The following is a 21,199-nucleotide window of genomic DNA, read 5'->3' as shown; positions in this document are numbered from 1 at the left end:
TTTTTCTAGCTGTAAAATTATTATTCTGTCCATCTTCTTTATGTTAGTAAAGCTCATTAAGAGTATTTTACTACCACCTTCTGAATCCACACAGAACTAAATTACCTGTTAAATCATTTGGACTGTTATTTGATCTTTTCTTCCAAGAATCAGGTTAAGTATTCACACCTCAAATTGGGCTCTTTCTGCAATTACACAGTTTTTATTCTAGCCTCACAACTGTGCTCCTTTACTGACTTCAGGAAAATACTCATCTGCTGAGTCTAAAACTGGGATAATTCTATATTCTGCTGCTGTTTCAGATATGAACTTTTTGCTTTGTTACTAGTAACCCCTGCATGACTTCTTTGACCACTTAATAGCTTTGTCATGAATTCAGGAAGAGATTCCATTAGAAAAAAATCTAAATAGCATCTAAATTGTGGAATACTGGAAGGTTCAGACCTAGATTCAAATACAGTAAAAGCTTTTATCTGGCATGAATGAGGTAAGGAGGGTGCCAGTTTTCTAAAAATTTCAGTTATCTGAGAGTTGTACCTATCAAGGAAGAGAGGAGTGCAGTGTGGCCACCCCCACCAGGCAGAGCCTAGAGCTGCCCTGGCCCCAGCCTGCAGCGGCAACTCCGCCCCCTGCTCCATGCAGATCCCTTTCCCCCACAGACTTTCCAGTTGGGGGGGAGGGGTAAGGGGAGGTGCATGCATGCATGGGTGTACACACACGCTCAGCTTCCCCCCCCCCCCCGCATTTTTTTTCTCCCACCACCTATGCGGATATCAACTAGAAGAGCTCCCAGCAATTCCTCTATCTGCAACATCACTAACTAATGTAAACAACAGAAATACTTGATGCGCATGCTGGATAGACTCGGCAAAGATTCCAGTTGCTAAAGTATTAGGGGATATTGGAAATACTGGTTAAATGCCAGTTAACAGTTTTTACTGTATATCAATTCTGGACTGTCTCTAGGAGCTATAAGCTCATTTGAACATGGGCATTCTAGTCTCAAACTAGTGGATTTGATGTGTCAAAATAAGCTTACACATTTTCACTGAAATTGACACATCTCTGATCGATTTGTGACTGTTTCCTTTTTTTTAAGTACTGCCAGCATAATCATCTATAGGCATTGCTGGTTACTATACTTTTAGGTCATGCAGGGGGGCTGTGAAATCTTTATGATAAAGTTGAAGAAATGACAAGAAAAAGAAGAATTGATACACTTACAGTGACTTTCTATTCTGCTGTTTTTGTCGATCAGGTTATTCGGTGGCTGTTGGAGATTTCAACGGTGATGGGATAGACGGTATGGCTCTCATTTCTGTTTTGTTGATGGGTAATGTTAATGTATTCAGCATGAATCGGGCTTCAAATAATATTAATACAAACACATAGAATATGTTATGTATTACACTTGGAAGCAATAGCTAGATTCAGGCAAAGAAAGCCAGCTTGAGCCATCATCCCATGTTTAAATGGAATCTGAACGTTACACAGTTATCCTCCCTTATGTTGCAGATTTCGTATCTGGGGTCCCAAGGGCAGCAAGAACTCAAGGCATGGTAGGAAATTCTAAATATTAAACATGAAAATAACTTGGGATAAGTAATAATAGAAGGAACCAATCAAAATCTAAGAAATATTAATTGCTTGACTATTTTTCCTTTGTAGGTGTCTATTTACAATGGGGAAAACATGTCTTTCTTGTACAATTTTACTGGAGAGCAGGTATGTAATTCTTTGATAGCTATGACATGGGTGGGGAGAGAGAAATTGTAAAAAATAAAATTAACCAGGGCATTATGTTGATTGCTTGAAGAGATGTTATGGTTAGAGACCTACCTAATTCGTTGGGGGCTGCCCCCAGGTTTCACGGGCAGAACATGGGCTTGGGCAGCCATTTCATGGGTAAAGCAAGGCGGCCTCTCCCATATCTTTTGGCCAAGGGGCCCCGTGGCCTTGCCCCTCATCGCTAATTGGCTGAGAGGACTACCAGTCATGTGTCCCCATCCCTAGCCAGTAATTGGCTGCAAGGGCTATTTATTGTGGAGCCTCTCCCCTCACCACCAGGTGGAGATGGGTGGGGAATGACAGGCGGTCTTCACAGCCAATCAGCAGCAAGGGGCAGTGAGGGAGCGGCAGCCATCTTGCTGGCAGTCCTTCAAGCGGGCAGCTCCCCACCCCCACCCTAGCATGCTCTCCCAGGATGCTAGGACTGCTTGTTCTTTCTGGGGACCAGCATTTTATTTTTGGTAAGGTTTTTTTTTCCCTGGCATATTTTCGGATATTGCCTGATTTTGCAGAATCTGTGAAATCGTGAATTTGGTAGGTCCCTAATTATCATGTTAGTTCATATGCTAAAGGTAAGTGCCACAGGGTCTATGTGAGTGCTGAGTATTGCAATATAGTGCAAGTGCCAGCATAACGAATGCTGAGTACTGCAGCATAAGTGTCTCACAGGGTTTGGAATTAGTTCCATGAGTTCCCTTTATTATGATACCACTCAGACATTATCGTCACTGAAACCTTTATCAAAACTTTTGGAGTCCTTGCACTAGACTTGCACAATTGTGATTTCACGGTGAGACTCCGGAGACTATTGAGTGTTTCCCATACCTCAGCAGCCATGTCTCATAGAAAGCTGACAGATGAAGAATTTCAGCATCACTTCAAATGTGTCAGTGCAGCCTTTGGACTCCTGAGGAAATGGGTGTCGAAGATCACAATGTCAGATCCAAAACCAAGCTAATGGTTTGTCAAGCAGTTGTGATCCCTACTTTACTGCATGGAGCTGAAATGTTGACAATATACAGGAGACCCCTCAAGTCATTGGTGCAGTACCATCAATGCTGGAAAAACCTTTGAATCCAGTGGCAAGAGAGACACACCAACATTAGCATCCTCTCACAAGCAAATAGTACAGTCAAATCACATCTTACGCGTATTTAACTTAGGCAAATTCAGCTATATGTGCTTGGCTGCTGGGGCTGGCCTCCAGGTGCTGGCCGGTGCATGGTGTGTAGTGCGATGCCGCATGGTACTGCCTGCACGAGTCTGCACATGCTGGCAAGCTGGGGGGCAGCAGCTCGCTCACACTCACCTGGCTGCCCTGGCGGGACGAGGCGGCAGAGGATGAGAGGAGCGAGGAGTGTGGCGGGGAGGGCAATTTCAACTATATGTGATTTTCGCCTTATGCGCTGGCTTTAGCACATAATCCCCGCGTAAGATGCAACTCGACTGTACAAGCATCGAGGCGATTATCATCCACCATCAACTTCACTGGGTCAGTCGCATCATCTGGATGTCTGACTCCAGACTCCTGAAACAAGTTTTATTCTTCCTGCTCAGTAGAGGTACACTTGAGGAGGGCAGAGAAGCACGTCAAGGATGTTCTGAAAACCAACTTGAAAAAATGCAACATCCACATCGACTCATGGGAGTTGGCCTCAGATGAAGCAAAAATCTGCTGCAGGGATCTCAATACTTTGAAACCTTATGATGACAACAGGGGACAGAAAAGTGGGAGCGGCAAAAACAGCATGTCATGGACTGAATCAAGAATCCAAAGTCACCCACCCCACATGAAAACACTTGCCTAAGTTGCAACAGAGTCTGTCAATCCTGGATCAGCCTAGTCAGCCATCTTCAGACCCACAGGGAAGACAGTCATCTTTGACTGCAAGGGATAGCTGAAGAGGAAGAAGAAGATACTATCGTGTTAACACTGATTGGTTAAAGAAGAATAGGCTGCTGAATTCTACTAATGGGGCAAAGAGATGTCGTCTGTTCTGTGTATTTTTATAAAACCTTTTTTTTTTTTTTAACAGAGAAGAGGAATGAAAAGATAATGGTAACAATGTAATTGAAACACATGTACCCAAGATGACACTGACATGTACATTTCCTAATCAAAATATTTGGATCAAAGGAAAAACTTTTGTCTTTAATCTTGTTTTGCAGATGGCTGCCTATTTTGGATATTCTGTAGCTGCCACTGATATTAATGGGGATAAGTAAGCATTGTTTCCTTCTTCCTCTACTTCCAATTTTTTCTAGGAAAGTTTTTGTTTCTGTGTTAAAGTTTTTGAAAAACAAAATTATCAGTCTTTGACAGAATGTTTCCCGTAACTTCTCATTTCTCTCCCTCCTTGGCTTCTTTATTAAGAGCTATTGGTACAGCACACCATCTTCAGCACTCAATATTGGCTTTTTACAGTTTGCTATAAAACTTTATTTACACTGGTCAAAGACTATACATGTGCTTTATTCATCTCTAAATGCCTTTAAATTATAACTGAAACGTAAAGGCAAAACTGAAATACTCATCTTAACAGTGACTTTGCAGTTGTATGTCTAAGGCTGATGGAGAATGTGGTAGGGTCGAGCCTGATGTTTGTTATAGTTTTTTTACTTGTTTTTTGTTTATTTTTATTACAGTTACATAGATTTGTTCATTGGAGCCCCTCTATTTATGGATCGTGGTTCTGATGGCAAACTTCAAGAGGTGGGTCAGGTCTCCATTTGTCTTCAGCTTCCCTCTGGAGGTTTTCAGATCACAAAACTGAATGGAGTTGAGATCTTTGCAAGGTTCAGCAGCTCTATTGCACCTTTGGGGGACCTAGACCAAGATGGCTTCAATGGTAAGACACCAGTATTATGTCCATAGAGTAAATCTGGGCAGGAAGATGGATGGATATACTGCATACACACATTAGCCTTTTTAGCTGTGAATGAGTGTTGGACAATTGGATGTCTTCAATGTCTATATGCTAATCCCAAGAATGGGAATCGCAAGTACATCAAGCAGAGGCTATACAAGTTCAGTTGCTGCATCCTGGTTTACGTCAGATGCTCTGTTTAACTTCTAGGGCATTTTTTCAGGAATAAATTTATCATGTATGCCCTTCCAACATTAATTTAGAAGGATATCTCTGGCAGAGCTTTGGTACTTCCCTTTTATTCAAAAAATTATTTTTGAAGTACCAGGTGTAGAAAAACAAAGATGACCTGGATGAAGTACATTTTACTGGTTAAGAATTTTTCAGTAAAAGGAGTTTTCATGTGAAATACTAATACATCAAACGTGAAACATTTCATGAAAAAAGTCTCTGTTTGAATGAATTGCTGCAGCATGTCAAGCCAGGTGACCTAAGAGCTGAACATCATAGGGATCTGGTTAACGTTCTAGTGCCAAGCCTGGTGTGCAGCTAGAGTCGGTGAAAGCCTTTGCATAATAATCTGGTTGGTTTTGGTTAGTAGCCCTGGAACAAACAACAATCTGACAGTGTCAGGTAGTAGCTGTAAGACATCCTAAACGGATTTTTTTGTGTTTATTTTGAGAAGTTTATTTCCAAAACCAAGTATCCTGGGATTTCAATTATGCAAAAAAAAAAAAAAATTCTTTTACTTTAGTCCCAATTCTTTATGAAACATTTTCTAAAAACAAAGTCATTTTTTGGTAGAAACAGAGATTTGGTTTCTTGCCTAGCCTTAGTACGTTAATTCTTCATGAAACCATTGGAGATTGGATACAATCTGCAACCTTTTACTTTTTTCCATCATTATAGTTTAGAAATAGTCATAATAGAACATAAATTAAGAAATACAGCAAGATCTAAAAAACATGTCTAAGGTAATTTTCCTCATGAAATTCTTCTTGGGTACCAGAGGAAAAATTGGCTTGAAACCAATATTAACATGAACTTCACAATGTATTTTCATAAATAAGGGTTAATATATAGGTTTTAAATGGGTATGTGTTTTGCTGTCCAAGATTTCTACACCAGTGGGTTCAGAAACATTATTTTTTGGATTGCAGACATTTATATACAAGTTTAATAGCACATTAGTAAGGTCAAATCTGAGAAGTCTTGCAGAATGTGGTTATCAGATTAGATGACAAATGGTATTTTCTGCTCTATGTATGATTCACGGGTAGATTTTGTGCTCATATTTTTTGAATGTCATTTACTTTATTGGCTAAAAAGTAACAATAAAGTCTTAATTTTTTTAACTTAGTTGTGTTTTATAGAATCATAGAAATCATTTTAATCATTTGCTTTTTTAGTTCTGTTTCATCCTGTGATGGTTAAAATTAATCAGAAATGGGATAGAGCTGAAATCTCTGCTGCTTTGCTCAGAATAACACAGATGATTCTTAAGGTCATTTAAGATGATGCTGCTGTTTGAAACCTATGAAGCTTTCTGCAAATTTGCATGGAATTATGTAATATCTATTGTGTTGTTTTTTAATATATAAATGTTTTCATTCAAAAACAGTGGAGTTATTGAACCAGTTGGGGAGCATTAAATGTTGATTGTATATGCACTTTGAAAGCTCACTTTTTAAAAGTATTCCCTGGAAGGTATCTGATTAGTATTTTGTTTTGTTTTATCATTCACTGCTAATACAAGTGCTCTCCAATTTAAGACTCGTGAAATGGAGCATAATCGTATTAATTTAACATTCAGCCTGTGGTGTATTGACAGGCTTTCATTAGTATATTTTGGGCTCTGACATTTTCTCTTGTATTACTCTGGTTTAAGTCCACTAGAGCCATTTGTAAATATCACAACCTCTCAGTAAGTGTGAACGTATTAATGAAACAGGCAGATAATCACATTTCATTCGGGAACTTGTTTCCAGTAGAGTCCAATATTGGGAGTTTAAAACTTTTCCCTAAAACACTAAAAATGCATGTGAATAGGCTGTGCTAGGTCTGCAGTTACTCAGACAGCTTAGTTCATTTTGGGGTCATTTGAAAAAATCCCAGCATTTTACAGGTTTTATTAAACCAAGAAGGTGTTAATTAAACCTTTTCAGAACACAAATTATGTGTTGAAACATCATGCACTGCGACTTGTTATTGCATATCTGCTAAGAATTGTTTAACACCAGGACAAAGTTCTCTTTGTTTTATATATGGGGATGCTGAGACTATTCCTTTTTTATTCACAGATCTTGCAGTTGCTGCTCCTTATGGTGGAGAGGACAAGAGAGGTTTTGTTTATATCTACAATGGAAGAGCAACTGGTTTGAATACAGTGCCATCTCAGATCCTTGAAGGACAGTGGGCAGCCCGTAACATGCCACCAAGTTTTGGGTACTCATTGAAAGGAGCTACTGATGTGGACAAAAATGGATATCCAGGTGCTTTTTTCTATTTATGACTTTTTTGTATTTATGATTTTAAATCACATTATGGTGATTGTTCTAATGACAAATATCTCGCCTAGTGACCAGCAGCAGTACTGCTCCTAAACACAGATTTCTCTCTTGTTTCTAGATTTGATTGTTGGAGCATTTGGTGTTGACACAGCTGTTTTGTACAGGTGGGTACAGAACACACGTTCTTAGTTAAGTTCTGTCATGGGAAATGCTCAGTGGTATTCATCATTTACAATGGGTTTGTCCAGTTTTTGAATGTTCAGGGGCAGCATGCCACACAGGTCATGGGGTCCTTGGACTGCCCATTGCTGGGAACAGGACAGAACCCACAGCAGCATCCCTGCTTCCCGGAAAAATCATCCCGGCGTTTGATTTACACCCCAGCCTCTCTCGGTATGAAGTGTCTAATCTCCCACCTGGTTTGCCCAGACGTAAGCGAGCTGTTAAAAACCCACTGGTTCACGGACCCACAGGATTCCATCAATTTACTAGGGCATTTCTCCCTTGGTTGAGGGTAGCTAAATTAAAAAGGACCATTGTAAACATTTTGGGAGTTATGAAGGAATTTTTTAAAGTCAGCGCCGATACTTTAGGAGCTCTTAATGATAAAAATCACCCAGATAGGGCAGGTGGCTACCAAAAACCATATGGCTTTGGATTATCTCCTAGCGGCCCAAGGAGGGGTATGTGCGGTCGTAAACCATACTTGCTGCACCTGGATCGATCAGCACCAACAAGTGGAAAAAGACCTCTGCATTATTAGGAAACAGTTGGAGGTGTTCCATGTAGTTGCAGAGGAGAAACCCTTCGATTGGTGGGGGTGGGAGCTACCAGATGTAGGGGAATGGTGGAAATCCCTGCTAAAATGGTGTATTCTAAGTTTTTATTATGCATTTTTGCCATTTTCATTATTATCCAAATGACTGTGTTGCTTACGCTGCTGTTTATCAAAAACTGCCCAGAGTGTTTCTAGGCTCTCTAAGACCAAGCTGCAAACGATGGTGCTCAGGGAGGTGGCCTATAAGTGCGAACGACAAAAAAATGTCCAAGGCTTTATGAATATAGAGGTGTAAGCACAAGCGCGTACAAGGGCGGGAATGATGAGGAATGGAAAAGTACTGAAAGGAGTGTATACGTGTCAGGACAGGATGGGAGATATGGGTGAAGGCCGAGTGGGAACAACACAGCAGCCTTTCAGGATAAGCCCCAGAATTCCCAGCCCTCAAAGCAACAGGAGCAGTGAGGGGAGTGGCACCTGGGTGGGACCCCACAGGCTGCACATTAACTCCTCATTGACCAGATATTGCCCACAGGCCCCAGTTGAACAGCCCTAATTTACATAATAGAATAATAGCAAGAGAGGCTGAAATTCTGTATTGAAGAATTACATAAATAAGATGGTTGCCTTTTTCTTTTTTTACTATGTAAATGGGTAGTTCTTAATCTGTTAGTCACCTCTGCTAAATTAATTCAGACCTGAGATAAGATACAGAGCTCCCTTCATAGTTTCCCTTGAGTGGCACTCTACAGATGTCAACATATATAGAAAGCTACTGCTTTCTAAAAAGAACAGCTCCATTCTCATCCTTGAAAATGTTTCTGCCCCCTGCTAATTTTAGGGGAGCTTTTCATAGACTTCATTTAGCTGTGCAGGAGAATAAGGTCCCCTTTTATACTTCTGCTCAGATTGTGACATTGACTAAGAAGGAAGCACAGAGGCTGTTCTTACTTTTCTTTAATTGCGTTTCTTTTCTCTCTCTCATCCCACCCTCTCTGTTTTTTTTTATTTTTTTAGCTTTGTTAAATACTGTCTAGCAGATAGCTTTCCCTGTCTGAAGAAGTCTGTGATACACTGCTGTGAGTTGTGTTCACACTAATACGTTTTGCTTTCCTTACAGGGCTAGACCAGTTATCAGTGTGCATACTTCTCTAGAAGTTACCCCAACCATTCTAAATCCAGAAAGCAAAACCTGTCAACTGTCAGAGTCTGGTCCAAAAGTTTCCTGGTAAGCTACTTGTTTTTACTTAAACTTTCTTTTTGATCAGGTAGGAAGGTATAATCAATTTATTAAATAAATAAATATTGTCTCAATATCTTGACAAAGAAAAGTAAGCACACTTAGGACTTAATCTAAAACCCACAGAAGCGAGTGGAATGGTTGCTTTTGACTTCACTGGTTTGTAGATCTGACATTTGCATTACACCTTTGATGCATAGATTGCAAATTCATATTGGACAGAATAAGATATCCCCAAGTAAATTGTTTCACAGCTAAACATCTGTATGTCAAAATGCAGAGTCCTCTTTTACTTTTAGAGGTGACTCATAGTGACACCAAGAGTGAAGGGAGTAAATGAATGATTGATCACTAGCAAGTCTTCAGCATGTACTTCTATTATTAATACCATTGAGTTAATTTAACTGTTCAGCAACATAAGAGACCATATAGCTCATATGAGCCATGTACTTTGGTCAGTTTACAAACTAGCTACTTCAGTTTTGCTTTTATATCTCAGTCCTTGACTGCTGGCTCTCTCCACCCTCAGTCCTCTGACTTCAATTCTGGGCTTGTCCTCAGCATAATTTGCCAGGTATTCTTACCTCAGTGCTTTTACAATGAGGTCAGGAACCCAAATTCAACTTTATTTCTGTCCTAAATCCACTATACGAAATCCAGTCTTCACCCTTATGCTAATCTAGGCCCAAATAATACATATTTAGCATCACTGCTCATCTTTAATTTCTGAATTATGATAGTGGGGAGGCATCTGACTGTCAAAGACAGCTTTAAGTATAGAAGTACTATTCCATAATCCTGTTGAAGACTCTATGATAGAGTTTGAAACAATGAGGTTTACTTCCTACACTTGAAGATTACTGAATAGTTCAGTGTTTTAGTTATTCCCAACACTTGAAAGCTTACTCTTAAATGTCTCAAAGAATAAAAAAAACCCCATATCTTCTGAAATCTCTATTTTAATATGATTGCTTTTTAATTCTTTTTTGTTTTTCCTAAACAGTTTCAAAGTGAAATTCTGCTTAAAAGCTGATGGCAAAGGAAAGCTCCCCAGTAAGCTCAGTAAGTTCTCCTATTAAAAAAAAGTTTTCAAATTGTCAACAAATGTTAATCCTGGCCTTAATTGTTTTTTACTTACTGAAAGTTGCTCTTCAGTTACAAACTTAATCTGCTAATGCTGAGTCCACCTTCCACCACCAATCAGGTCAAGGGGACCTGAGGCTTCAGCTGACTAACAAATCTGAGCTTGTGTTAAAACTTAAGTATGTTAAATTCCATTTAGGACAATATGATTTAAGCATATGGAGGTGCTTTGCTTAGTCAGAATTGAGACCATTTGGTCTCCTGCAGGTCAAGATCAGGAATTTGGAATTTTACAAATAAGTTATCTTAGGCTTCAGGCAGACTTTAATTTACATGTAGGATGGTGTCTAAGGAATTTAATTTTATCTCAGATCTGCAAAATTGCACATTCTGCCATGCCTGATGTTCAGTGAGCACACATGCCTATAGATGCACGTTCATAAACATGCACACACTTGCATGTACATACACACCTGTATGTATTCATATATATTCAAAGCTTATCTAAAGTGTGCGTGTGTGTATATATGCATGCGCGCGCGCGCACACACACACACACACACTCTTTATAGCATCCATACCAAATCTAAGCAATAATTCAATCAATAAAAGTACAAACTCTTCTTTAAAAATACTAAAAAAACTTCTATTTTTGTAACGAAGTCCCAAAGTAGGCACAAACCTATTACATTATTGTTTATCTTTAAAAATAATATGCTTTAAGGCTTTTGGGGAACTCCTGTTTTCATATTATCCTTGATATTTGTTGGAATTTAGTGTATCACTAGCAGCAAAGTGATAACAGATTCATATGGGAAGAAATAAGCTGTAAAAGATTACCAGCATTAAATTGTCAGAGTTGAAATCAACTCACAATTTGTTATCAAAAGGAGTATACTACACATAGGTATTTAAGAAATCCCTAAACCAAATGCTTTTGACTCAACAGCCTTTCAGGTGGAGCTCCTCTTGGATAAACTTAAGCAAAAAGGAGCCACAAGGCGAGCTCTGTTTGTCCACAACAAGCAGCCTGGTCACTCTAAGAATATGACAATTACAAAAGGAGGCCAAATGCAGTGTGAAGAACTTTGGGCTTTTCTGAGGGTAAGAGACCACTTATTTTTCAGAAAAAATAACAACTTATTAGACCTGGAACTAAAATTCCCCAATAAGAATTGTTAAACACCTCCTTTAAAAAAAGACCAGATAAGAAAACCATGCCACTGGAGATATGTGACTGAATTAATGGAAATGGAATGGTTACTATTATGTATTTTTAGCATTATTACTGCTCTCAGACAAAGAATGGATGTAATTAAGACACTAGATCCTAGTTTGGGATTGGATATCTGAATCCTAGCCTTACCACAACCTTTCTGTGTAACTTAAAGTCTTTTATTACAAAAATAAATGCAATTAGCAAGAAATATAAAAAAGTAATGAGAGAGGTTCTATAATTGCATTAGAAGTAAAAAAAAAAAAAAAAGGCATAGGAAAGTGTAGATACTTAAATGATCTCAGAAACTGGTAAAAATAACAGGTAACACAAAGTACACTGAAATATTCAAGAGCTTTTTGCTTGAGTGTTCAGAAACTGGGTTAAACCTGTAGCAGAACAGAAATTCAGTGCATATAAACCAGTTTCAAAATGGCCACAACTGGTTTAAGATCAACCTAGTTGAATGTCGTATCAGACTTACCTAATTTGGGTCAAACCAGTTTATGGAACTTCTGTCCCTGTCCCAGACCCCTTCCTGGTTTAACTTATGCCAGAGTCCCCCAGCATCCCAGCATGCTTTTCAGCCCTGGGCTGGTCTGTGCTGTCTGCTGCAGCCAGCAGAGCTGGCCCCACCCCTTTGGTCTCTAACTGGAGTAGGGGCAGGGTATGGCCAGACACCAGCTGCTACAGCTTCCTGAGGCAAAGGGAAAAGGGAGTGGGTTTATTCCCCCCTCCCTCCCCTCTCCCACCAGGGATCAGCAACCAGGGTCTTCCTGGCCAGGGTGTAGCAGCCCCTGTCAGCCCCCTCTCTTTCTGCCCCGCTCCTGCCCCCCTGTTAGCAGGCTAAAGCAAACGGGGGGAAAGAGGAAGATTTTTATCTCCCACTTCATCCCCTGTCCCACTGGCAGCATAGGTCCACCAGCCAGGGCGGAGAAGCCCATCAGCCATTTCTGCCCCCCTGCTCCCCACTCCAGTGGCAGGGGAGGGAGCAAAGCCGGAGCCAGCTGGCATGGCCCCACCATCTGCCTGCCTTGCTAGCGGTTGGGAGCTGTGGGTCTGAGCCAGGTGATGTTGCTGAGCAGAGGTGGAGGGGCCAGCCTGGGCTGCGCCTTTCCCAGCAGGATGCAGCTCAGGCAGGGGCTGTGAGGCCAGATTGCTCCCAGCTCCTCGCACCCAGTCTGGGTAGGGCTGTCAGGGGCTGCAGCCCACTAGGCAGGGCACTACCCACTGTCTTCGGCTCTGTGACAGCCTGGCCTGGCAGCACAGGCAGGCTCTGGCCAGGTAGTGGGCTGCCCAGGTAGCTTGGAGGCACCTGCAGGCCCTGAGCCTGGCAGCCATCCACTGCAGCGGCTGCCACACACCATGCACTGTGCAGCATCCAGTGGCTGCAGCCACATGAAAAGCTGCATCCTGGCCGGGGCTGGGCAGGCTGTTCTGCTGCTGCCATGGCCACTGCTGCTGCTGCACTACACCGTGCTGCACTGCTCTGGGTGGGTGAGGGGAGCTTCAGCCTGGCAGCTTCTGCCCAGGGCATGGAGCTTTGGTTCCAGCTCTCGGCTGCCTTTGACCCACTGCACCTAACCACAAGAACTATTCATCGTGCCATGCAGGCAGAGCAGATGGAAAGCAGCTGGAGCTGGAGCCAGAGCTCCGTGCAGTGGACAGAAGCTGTGGGCCTGAAACTCTCCCTGCCCCAAGTGTCCCTGCGCAAGGCTGCAGGAGCAGGAGCTGCAGCTGGAGGTGAAGGGAGCAGAACAACCCTGTTGGCCCCAGCCAGCTTCTTGCCTCCAGCACTATTTCCTCCCCTTACCCTTCCCCCGCAACTGCTGCACCTTCTGCGCTGCTTTAGGTGGTAGGGGAGAGGGGCAGGGGAAGCTTCAGCCAAGCACGTGCAGCTCCTGTTGCTTTCCATCTGCTGCACCCTCCTGCAGGGGCTGCTCATCACACCGGGAGGTAGAGTTAGAGCTCCATGCCCTGGGCAGAAGCCGCTGGACTGAAGGTCTCCCTGCCCACCCAGAATGGCTGCTGCAGCAGTGGCAGCTGGAGGCAAGGAGGGCAGAACAGCTTGTCTGGCCCCAGCCAGCCCACATCTTTTGATGTGGCCACAGCTGCTGGGTGCTACACAGGGCTGTGGCAGCTGTGGTGAGCAGTCGCCAGGCTTAGGGCCTGCCAGTGTCTCTGAGCCACCTGGGCAGCCCCTACCTGTGCTGTCAGGCTAGGCTGTCACAGAGCTGCAGCTGCTGGGCAGAGCCCTTCCCAGCTGGCTTATGTCCCCATGACAGCCCCACCTACCCTAGGTGCAGGGAGCCAGAAGCTATCTGGCTAGGCAGCCCCCACCCAAGCTGCAGCCCACTGGGAAGGGCCCCAGGCAAGCACCTCCACATCCTCCCTCCAGCACCCCAGTCTGGCCCAGCTCAGCCCCTGCCCTGCAGCTCCACAGCCCCCAGCTGTGGCCAGGCCCCCTGCCAACTGAGCAGAAAAAGGGAGGTAAGCTGGGCAGACCCCATTTGGGGTCCTGTGTCCACCTGGAGACAGTGGAGTTTAATCCTCCCCTCCTTCCAGCCCCCGTCCATGCGAGGCACTGCCCCAGCCGGTATCTGGCCTCAGGAACAAGCCTAGCAAGGGCTGATTCCCCCCTTCCCTTCTAGGCACACCCTGTGGGATCCCTATTGGCCAGAATGGGAGTTTGTGATGAGCTAGTAGCAGGTGCACTTGCATTGAGCCGCCTACCTCACTGTGACCGACCCACCCTGCGGGTGTCTCACATCCAGCCAACCCCCTTCCTGGAGCACACTTGCAAGCCTGGGGGTAATGCTGTCACCTCCCAGAGTCTGGACTGATCTGGGACCTGTGCCCCCTGGGAACCACAGGCCTATTAGTCCTTGAGGGTACTTGACCCACTGCAAGAACTTGGGGTGCCACCTTCAGACTGCAGCACAAACAGTGGTCTCCCTTAGGCAACCAAACCAAGGGGACCCCAAGGCATAATCTAGACCCTGTCGCAATATGTCTTCCATGCTAGGTACAAAGGAGAAGTTTATTGGTTACAAGAAGTAGGTTTGGAATAGGGTACAGGGTAGAGCAATATCAGAGAAATCCCTTAGAGCAAAGTGGCATGGTAGCCTTTGATCACACATCTGAGTTACTGCAAGCTATATATCTAGTTAGATCTCAGGTAGCTTACTAACAAGTATCATCCAGAGGCAGGTGAAGATTCCCTCTGGAGGCAAACAGTTCATTGATCATGAGTTTCAACAGAGAGAGTTTCAGATGGTCCAGTTTCTCTCTGGGTTTTCATCATGGCTACTGCCCCTCCTCCTGGGCAGTCCTTAACTTACATAGACCTTATGATTACATTTACCTGATCCAATGAAGGCCAGCAACTTTTGGTTGCCAGCCAACCAATTTGAAATGCATCACTGGTTGCCAGGTAGACTGGCAGGGTCTTTAGCCCTGTCCTAGTCAGGTTGGCATTGCTTAGAACAATAGGGAGCTTAAGCCCCCCACCCAGGTGTGTGATGCCAGTCATGTAGGCAGAGGGAGCAAGTTTCCCCCCTCCATCAGGAATGTGTCCAGCTCAGGGCACAACTCAGAGTTACCTAAAGAGATGGGGCAGAGGAGTCTGCCCTTTGCAGTGACCATGGTAACCAAATTGTCAGATAGCAGAGTTTGGGGAGAGACAGAGATAGTATTCTGCCACAGTTTAAACCCCTCTGCAATCATACTTAGCCCCTGCCAGGGGCCAGGCCACACTCCAGTCATCTTCCCTCCAGCCATCTGCTGCCAAGGACAAGGGAGGGCTGAACCATCGTTACAGGCATGTGCCTGAATTTCTTGAATGTCTATTCACTTGCAAATTGGTTCAGTCTTTTCAGGTTAGATTAACCTGCAGCAGTTGAATCAGTTTAGGCTCCAGCTTTTTGAATGTTTGTCCCTAGCCTAAGTGATCTGGGAAACTGGTGAAAATAACAGCTAACACAAAGTACACTGAAGTGTTCAGTAGCTTTTTGCTTTGGTTACCCAGTTATGGCTAGATGCTTAATACCATTAAGATCAACAACTGGACAGTGGGAACACAAGCTGGAATAGAGAAAAAAGGGTTTAAAAATGTTTAGAGGAGATGCATTCAACTCAGCATGGCTTGAGCAGATTTCTCCTAGAGTTCATAAAGAGCTAGTCCCAAACCACTGGTGATTATTTTCAAGAATTCATGGAGGAGGGGTGAAGTCCTAAAGGACTGGAGAATGGCAAATGAGAGACCTATTTGGAGCAGGGGATTTATACCAGAAGGACTCTTAGGCTCACTCTCTACCATATATGCCTGTGATTCTAAGATTTAATCTCTCTGTGCCTTTAGTTTTCCATCTGAAAAGGAGCATGTTAATACAAATGTTTTGTCAATTTTTTTAGTTTAGATTATTTAAGTTCTTTGTGGACAGAGCTTAGTGTATCTTGGTGCTACCATAATACATGCAATAAATAAACATAGTAGCCAAAAATTATTTGAAGCTAGTGCTCTCTGGGGTCTTCTGCCATGCTTTAAGAATAACTTGTTTTTCCCCCTCCCCCATTCTCACTCAGGATGAGTCTGAGTTTAGAGACAAACTTACACCAATCACCATTTTTATGGAATATCAAATGGATTACAGAACAGCTGCAGACTCAACTGGATTGCAGCCCATCCTCAACCAGTTCATACCTGCTAACATGAGCAGACAGGTACATGTTCTATGGAATTTGCTTATACAATACAGGCAAAATATTCAGTCTTAAATGCTTTATGAGCAACCAATTAGAAATAACTCTGAAAAGTCAAGATGACTAAATATAAATGTTAAGTGCCTATCTTTAAGCACTGAATTTTAAACAGGTTTTTCCACATACTGTGGGTGCATCTACACATGTGCTTAACTGCACAGTTTACTGATTTGCTGCAGCGTACAGCATCACAGTCTACACATGCATTGTCATTAGACCACATCAAACTAATTTTTACCGTCATAAGCCAGTACTGTCCCCAACAATACTTGTTATCTTGTGGTGGTGAAAATAGTTGCACCTAAACGCACTTGTAAATGAAGACCTGAGCATAAATTGTGCCTGGTCAGCCCAGGGGGCAGGGGCCTAGACCCTTGCCTGCCACCTGGCCACATGGCTCCGCTCTTTGGGCACTTGCATGCTCCAGCCAGCCCATCCGACACCACAACCTGGAGTCCAGGGATGACCCACTGAGCCTGCTGCCATTTAGTTTCTCTATCGCATGACTGCTTATTACAGAAATAAGAGGTCAGGTCAGCATCAAGGGCGCTGGTTTGTGAAGGTGAGCGTTCTTGATCCATTTCCTCATTTTTTGCTGCTGTATATTTCTGGGGAAGGAAAGAGGAATTTAATGCTGCTTGCTGTACCCTCCTGCAGCTTATTGGTGCTGTGTTTGGTGATCAGTCCCCTATGTATTTCTGCTGGTACACAAAAGGTGCAGTCACTTCTATAAAAAATATTCTTAGCCTGTAATATTCTATGTAATGAGATTTTTGGAAATTGTTCTTGGGCCCGTGAATCCTTCTAGCTAGTACAAAATGTTGACCAACCTGCAGCACACCTACAGATATGATTAAGTTATTAAATCATCATTTAGGATTTCTGGCTTAAGATTTCAAACTGGATGCTTAACCAAGCTGATTCTTTTATCAGAGAAGCTCTCTGATAAAAGCTCTGATAAAATACTAAATTGCCCTCACTGTTCTCTCGAACAACTTGACTGCTTGCAGACATGAAAGAAAAGAAAAAAAATCGTGCTTTACTTTGAACTCAGTGCGCTCCTATGCCAAGCCCAGCACACGCCCAGAAGAGGCAGCACATTAGTTCACCCAAACGTCTGAATAGATCAGGTGTTTAATATAAATCAGGAGTTTTACTGGCACTTTAATCTACTGTCTGATTGAATCAGCTTTAGATAGAAGCGCCAAAAAGCGCTGCTGAAACTTCCGATCTGTACAGACAGTGCAGAGCCAGGTCGAACTAACAAACATGCTGCTGCTTCTGATAAAGGACACTTTGTGTCCTGCATCTGTTGACGCCCCTTGATAACAGTGTTGCCCAATTGTACCCCTTTATTCTAAGCTTTTTAAAGCTCATTTGCACAGAGAGAATAATGGATATGAATTCATATCCCTGAAGGGATAAATAGGATTTTTAAAGGTAATCTTTAAAGATGTTTAAGAAACTTAAACGTCAGCCCTAGAACTAAGTATTATGGGAAGGTTAAGAAAGATGTGCATACCTAAACCTACATAAAACTTTATTTCCTATGTTCTGGCTTTTACATATAAAGGCTTTAAGATTATGCATCATGACAGCTGTTAAAAGAAACCTTTGGGGAAAAAAGTAATGGTGGGAACTGTGTTAATGAAGATTTGAATTAATTGAGCTAGAATTAGTAAAACAGTTTGCATTTGACTTTTCTGTAGGCACACATTCTTTTGGACTGTGGTGAAGATAACATCTGTACACCAAAACTACAGGTTTCAGTAGAAAGGTAAACTTCAAGCCTGGATCATACACATAAAGAGCTAATCACAATAAAAGCAATTCATTGTTAAAGAATGATATTCTAAGTTCCTATCTAAGCTGCCAACCTTAGAAGGTGCTGAGGAGCCTCATTAAAAGAACTGAAATGAAGAGAAATCTTTGGGACTATTTGGTGTGTAAAATTTTAAGCAGGTATTTTTCCTTTATGGAACATGGCCTAAGGAAATCTGCTTTCCCCTTTGTAATCAAGCATTATTAACAGTAGAGTTTACTATAAGTGCACAGCCTCAAGACTAAGCAAAAGTACTGCACTTATTCCAACTTAATGTAGACAGTGCTCATTCAACACACACAACTGTCTATTTTAGGGACTATTAAAATCCTTGAAAATGAGTGGAGATAGCAACCCTAAAATTGAATAGCTTTTGTCCTATTCAGGCATTTTTACTACTGCCCTTTAATGATTGCTTCTCTTTTATCAAAGTACAAATATGTTACAAAATAAGCAGTGGAGAGGAATGCATTTAGGCAGCTTATCCACTTAACTAGTATACCAATAATAAAATAATCTATGAATCACTCAGAAAATTAGGACTCTCATTGTGTTCTACAGTTAAATGACATATGTCATTTTATAGATATGAATTACGAGTTAGGGTAGAATAAGTGCCTGTAAGCACGCTGTGGCTGCATTTATTTAGACATCGTGGTTTCGGCTAAACTGAACATGTTTGGCAAGGGAAATGTAGAATGAGAGACCTTTCAGCTGTACATAACCCACTGCTCTGGTAGCTGCTAGTAGATGCAGTCATAAAAAACATGCGAATGTGTGAGTTCAACCACCATACGTAGGTATATGTCTACATACATGTCTGCCTGCATACATGCCTGAGAAACTTATATGGATGTAGATAAAATTTAGGATCCCTTTTAGCTTTTTGAAATGTAAATGTTTCAAAGATTATTTAAGGAAAATGCTTCATGGTTTGTCTACGATCAGTATGTATAGATGTATATTATGCCAACACTGCTGCAGCTTCATGGTGAACTTTAAGTTTTAGATGTGTGAATTAGAATAAATTAAAAAAAAGGAGAGGGAGTTATAGTTTGCAATGTCCTGGGCAGGGATCTGACCTTTCATATTTATCTTGTACATTTTTGTCAGTGTATGTGTGTGTGTATTTTTTACAAAAATGGGAAAATATTTTCTTGAAAAGAGTTTGGCACTTGATATTTGTTCCATTGTTTTCGTTGACCTTTCTGTTGACCCTCTGTAGATTTTCTTGAAAAAGTTTTGCAATGCTCTTGACTCGTTACATTTCAAGAATATTTTACTGGTGAGCCATGATGCTCTCTTGTTCTATTGCAATGTCAGAATGCTTCTAGATTCTGGTTCTTAGACGTAACTTGTTTAAAAAATGAAATGGAATATTCACATTAGCACTCGCTGTTCCTTTGTAGCGATCAAAAGCAGATCTATATTGGTGATGACAATCCTTTAACTCTGATTGTCGATGCTGAGAACCAAGGAGAAGGAGCCTATGAAGCAGAACTCTTTGTTGTCATTCCACCTCAAGCAGATTTCATTGGTGTTGTTCGTAACAATGAGGTAAGTTTTGTGACCAGATTCCTTCCTGTGAAGTAGTTAGGTTACAGGAGGGGCTCAAACTTAAGCCAAATGCCTTTTCCCAGCCCCTTTAGTCTAAGAAATCGGCCTAGAAATTTCACTGAAACAGACATCCTTACAAGGACTCCAGTGTCTGATTTGTTTCTAGTTGTTTTGTAAGTGTCACAAAAGAGGTCTGTCTGGCACACTCACTCTCTTGCTGAACTCATATAGGCTTGTTCGCAAAGTATGGATGTCAGCAGCAGAACACTTCCACCTTTCACAGAGGAGCTTCCAAAAGTGAACTATTTTAAGAAGTGCATCTAGATCAAGATTTATGAACTATTATGCACTAATATTTTCCTCTTAACCCTAGTGTTTCTGCTCAACAAATTTCAGGTATTCTGTTTCAGCCCTCAAGTTGTCACAATAACTTCTTTGGCAGATGATTCTGGATTAGTAGAGAGGTGTCTAGCAACAGTGGATAGGCTGTGAACAGTAGCTATTAATAAACAGAGTGTTTTTTCTGTTAGTCTTTGAATACTGCACTTGCTATTTAATTCAAATGCACAACACCTCATATTCTGGGGAAAGAGGTGAGCAAATCTAAGAGACGATAATACTAAGTTCCAGTTCCTTCCTTTTTGCACAAGTAATGACAAAGAAAAAATTAAAATGCTGGGTTCTGCAGGATATTCTGTCTCTGAAGAATCATTTGTAAATGTGGGGGCCTCAGCTACCTTGTGCATACTGTGTGTATACTGGGATAAACTTCCTAATAGCTACTTTAATTTATCTTTCCTTGGAGAGAACACAAGTAACCATTAAATGCATTTTTATTTGCATTGTGCTGGAACAGGCAAAATAATGCAACAAAAGGATAGAATGTCTAAATAGCAGCCCTCATTCTCAAAGTTTCTCTTAAATTCCCAGTAATGCTTTGTCTCGTGGTGCTCTTAGTTTGTGCCTATGCTTCCAAAATTTCCTCCATCTCAGCTTTTCATCATGCAGTTGGTCCATATGGTTGTTTAATTTGGTTAAAAAGTTGAAAAAATGCTAAGGATGAAAAACCTTTGGACTTGAGGTCTGGTAATCAAGGCTGACTAGACTGTTCTGTCTTTCATGCTCACTCAAAGTGATTTCCAAGGTGGTCCTTCCTTGCACTCCTTTCTACCTTCCTTAACCTCAGTTGTGCAGCTAAGGAGGAGAACTATCAGGGAGCAAAGAACTTTAGATTTAAAGCAAATCTTGTTCTTGATGAGACAACTTACCTTCCTACTTTGGTGATTGTTTGTGGGATCATGGCAGATTTAGACAAAAGTTGGACAGTCCCTTTTCCCCCCACTTGTGGTACCTAAGAAAGTGACTCCTCATCCATGTCTTAGTTACTGTTACAGTGGTTGTCATTTATTCAGCCTGGTATGGTATTTGTCTCTGTGTATCCTGGGTCTTGTTTCAAGTGGACTGGTACAGAAAGCATTACATTTTTATTAAGACTGGGATATTACATTTTGATGAATGCATCATGCTTGCAGCTTTGTTCCTTCCATTCAAATAACAAAAGGTATTGCACTGAACTT

At 41.9% G+C, this 21,199-nt stretch overlaps 1 protein-coding gene across 1 annotated transcript in view; it reads left to right on the top strand.

Annotated features, from left to right (window-relative positions):
* ITGAV (integrin subunit alpha V) overlaps positions 1-21,199 on the top strand; it is a 73,718-nt gene that overhangs the window by 32,854 nt on the left and 19,665 nt on the right. Inside the window, exons 8-20 of the mRNA XM_019554036.1 lie at positions 1,259-1,303; positions 1,516-1,559; positions 1,669-1,725; positions 3,958-4,010; positions 4,435-4,637; positions 6,956-7,147; positions 7,284-7,329; positions 9,064-9,171; positions 10,187-10,245; positions 11,216-11,370; positions 16,067-16,204; positions 17,953-18,020; positions 19,475-19,622. Of these exons, the coding sequence (XP_019409581.1) occupies positions 1,259-1,303; positions 1,516-1,559; positions 1,669-1,725; positions 3,958-4,010; positions 4,435-4,637; positions 6,956-7,147; positions 7,284-7,329; positions 9,064-9,171; positions 10,187-10,245; positions 11,216-11,370; positions 16,067-16,204; positions 17,953-18,020; positions 19,475-19,622 (1,316 nt within the window). The remainder of the gene's footprint in view (positions 1-1,258; positions 1,304-1,515; positions 1,560-1,668; positions 1,726-3,957; positions 4,011-4,434; positions 4,638-6,955; positions 7,148-7,283; positions 7,330-9,063; positions 9,172-10,186; positions 10,246-11,215; positions 11,371-16,066; positions 16,205-17,952; positions 18,021-19,474; positions 19,623-21,199) is intronic.

Source organism: Crocodylus porosus, unplaced genomic scaffold (genome assembly GCF_001723895.1).
Source record: "Crocodylus porosus isolate Cpor-Errol unplaced genomic scaffold, CroPor_comp1, whole genome shotgun sequence".
In the NCBI taxonomy this organism is placed as follows: Eukaryota; Metazoa; Chordata; order Crocodylia; family Crocodylidae; genus Crocodylus; species Crocodylus porosus.
Note: the sequence above shows the minus strand (reverse complement) of the source record. Positions and strands in the feature narration are given on the sequence as shown.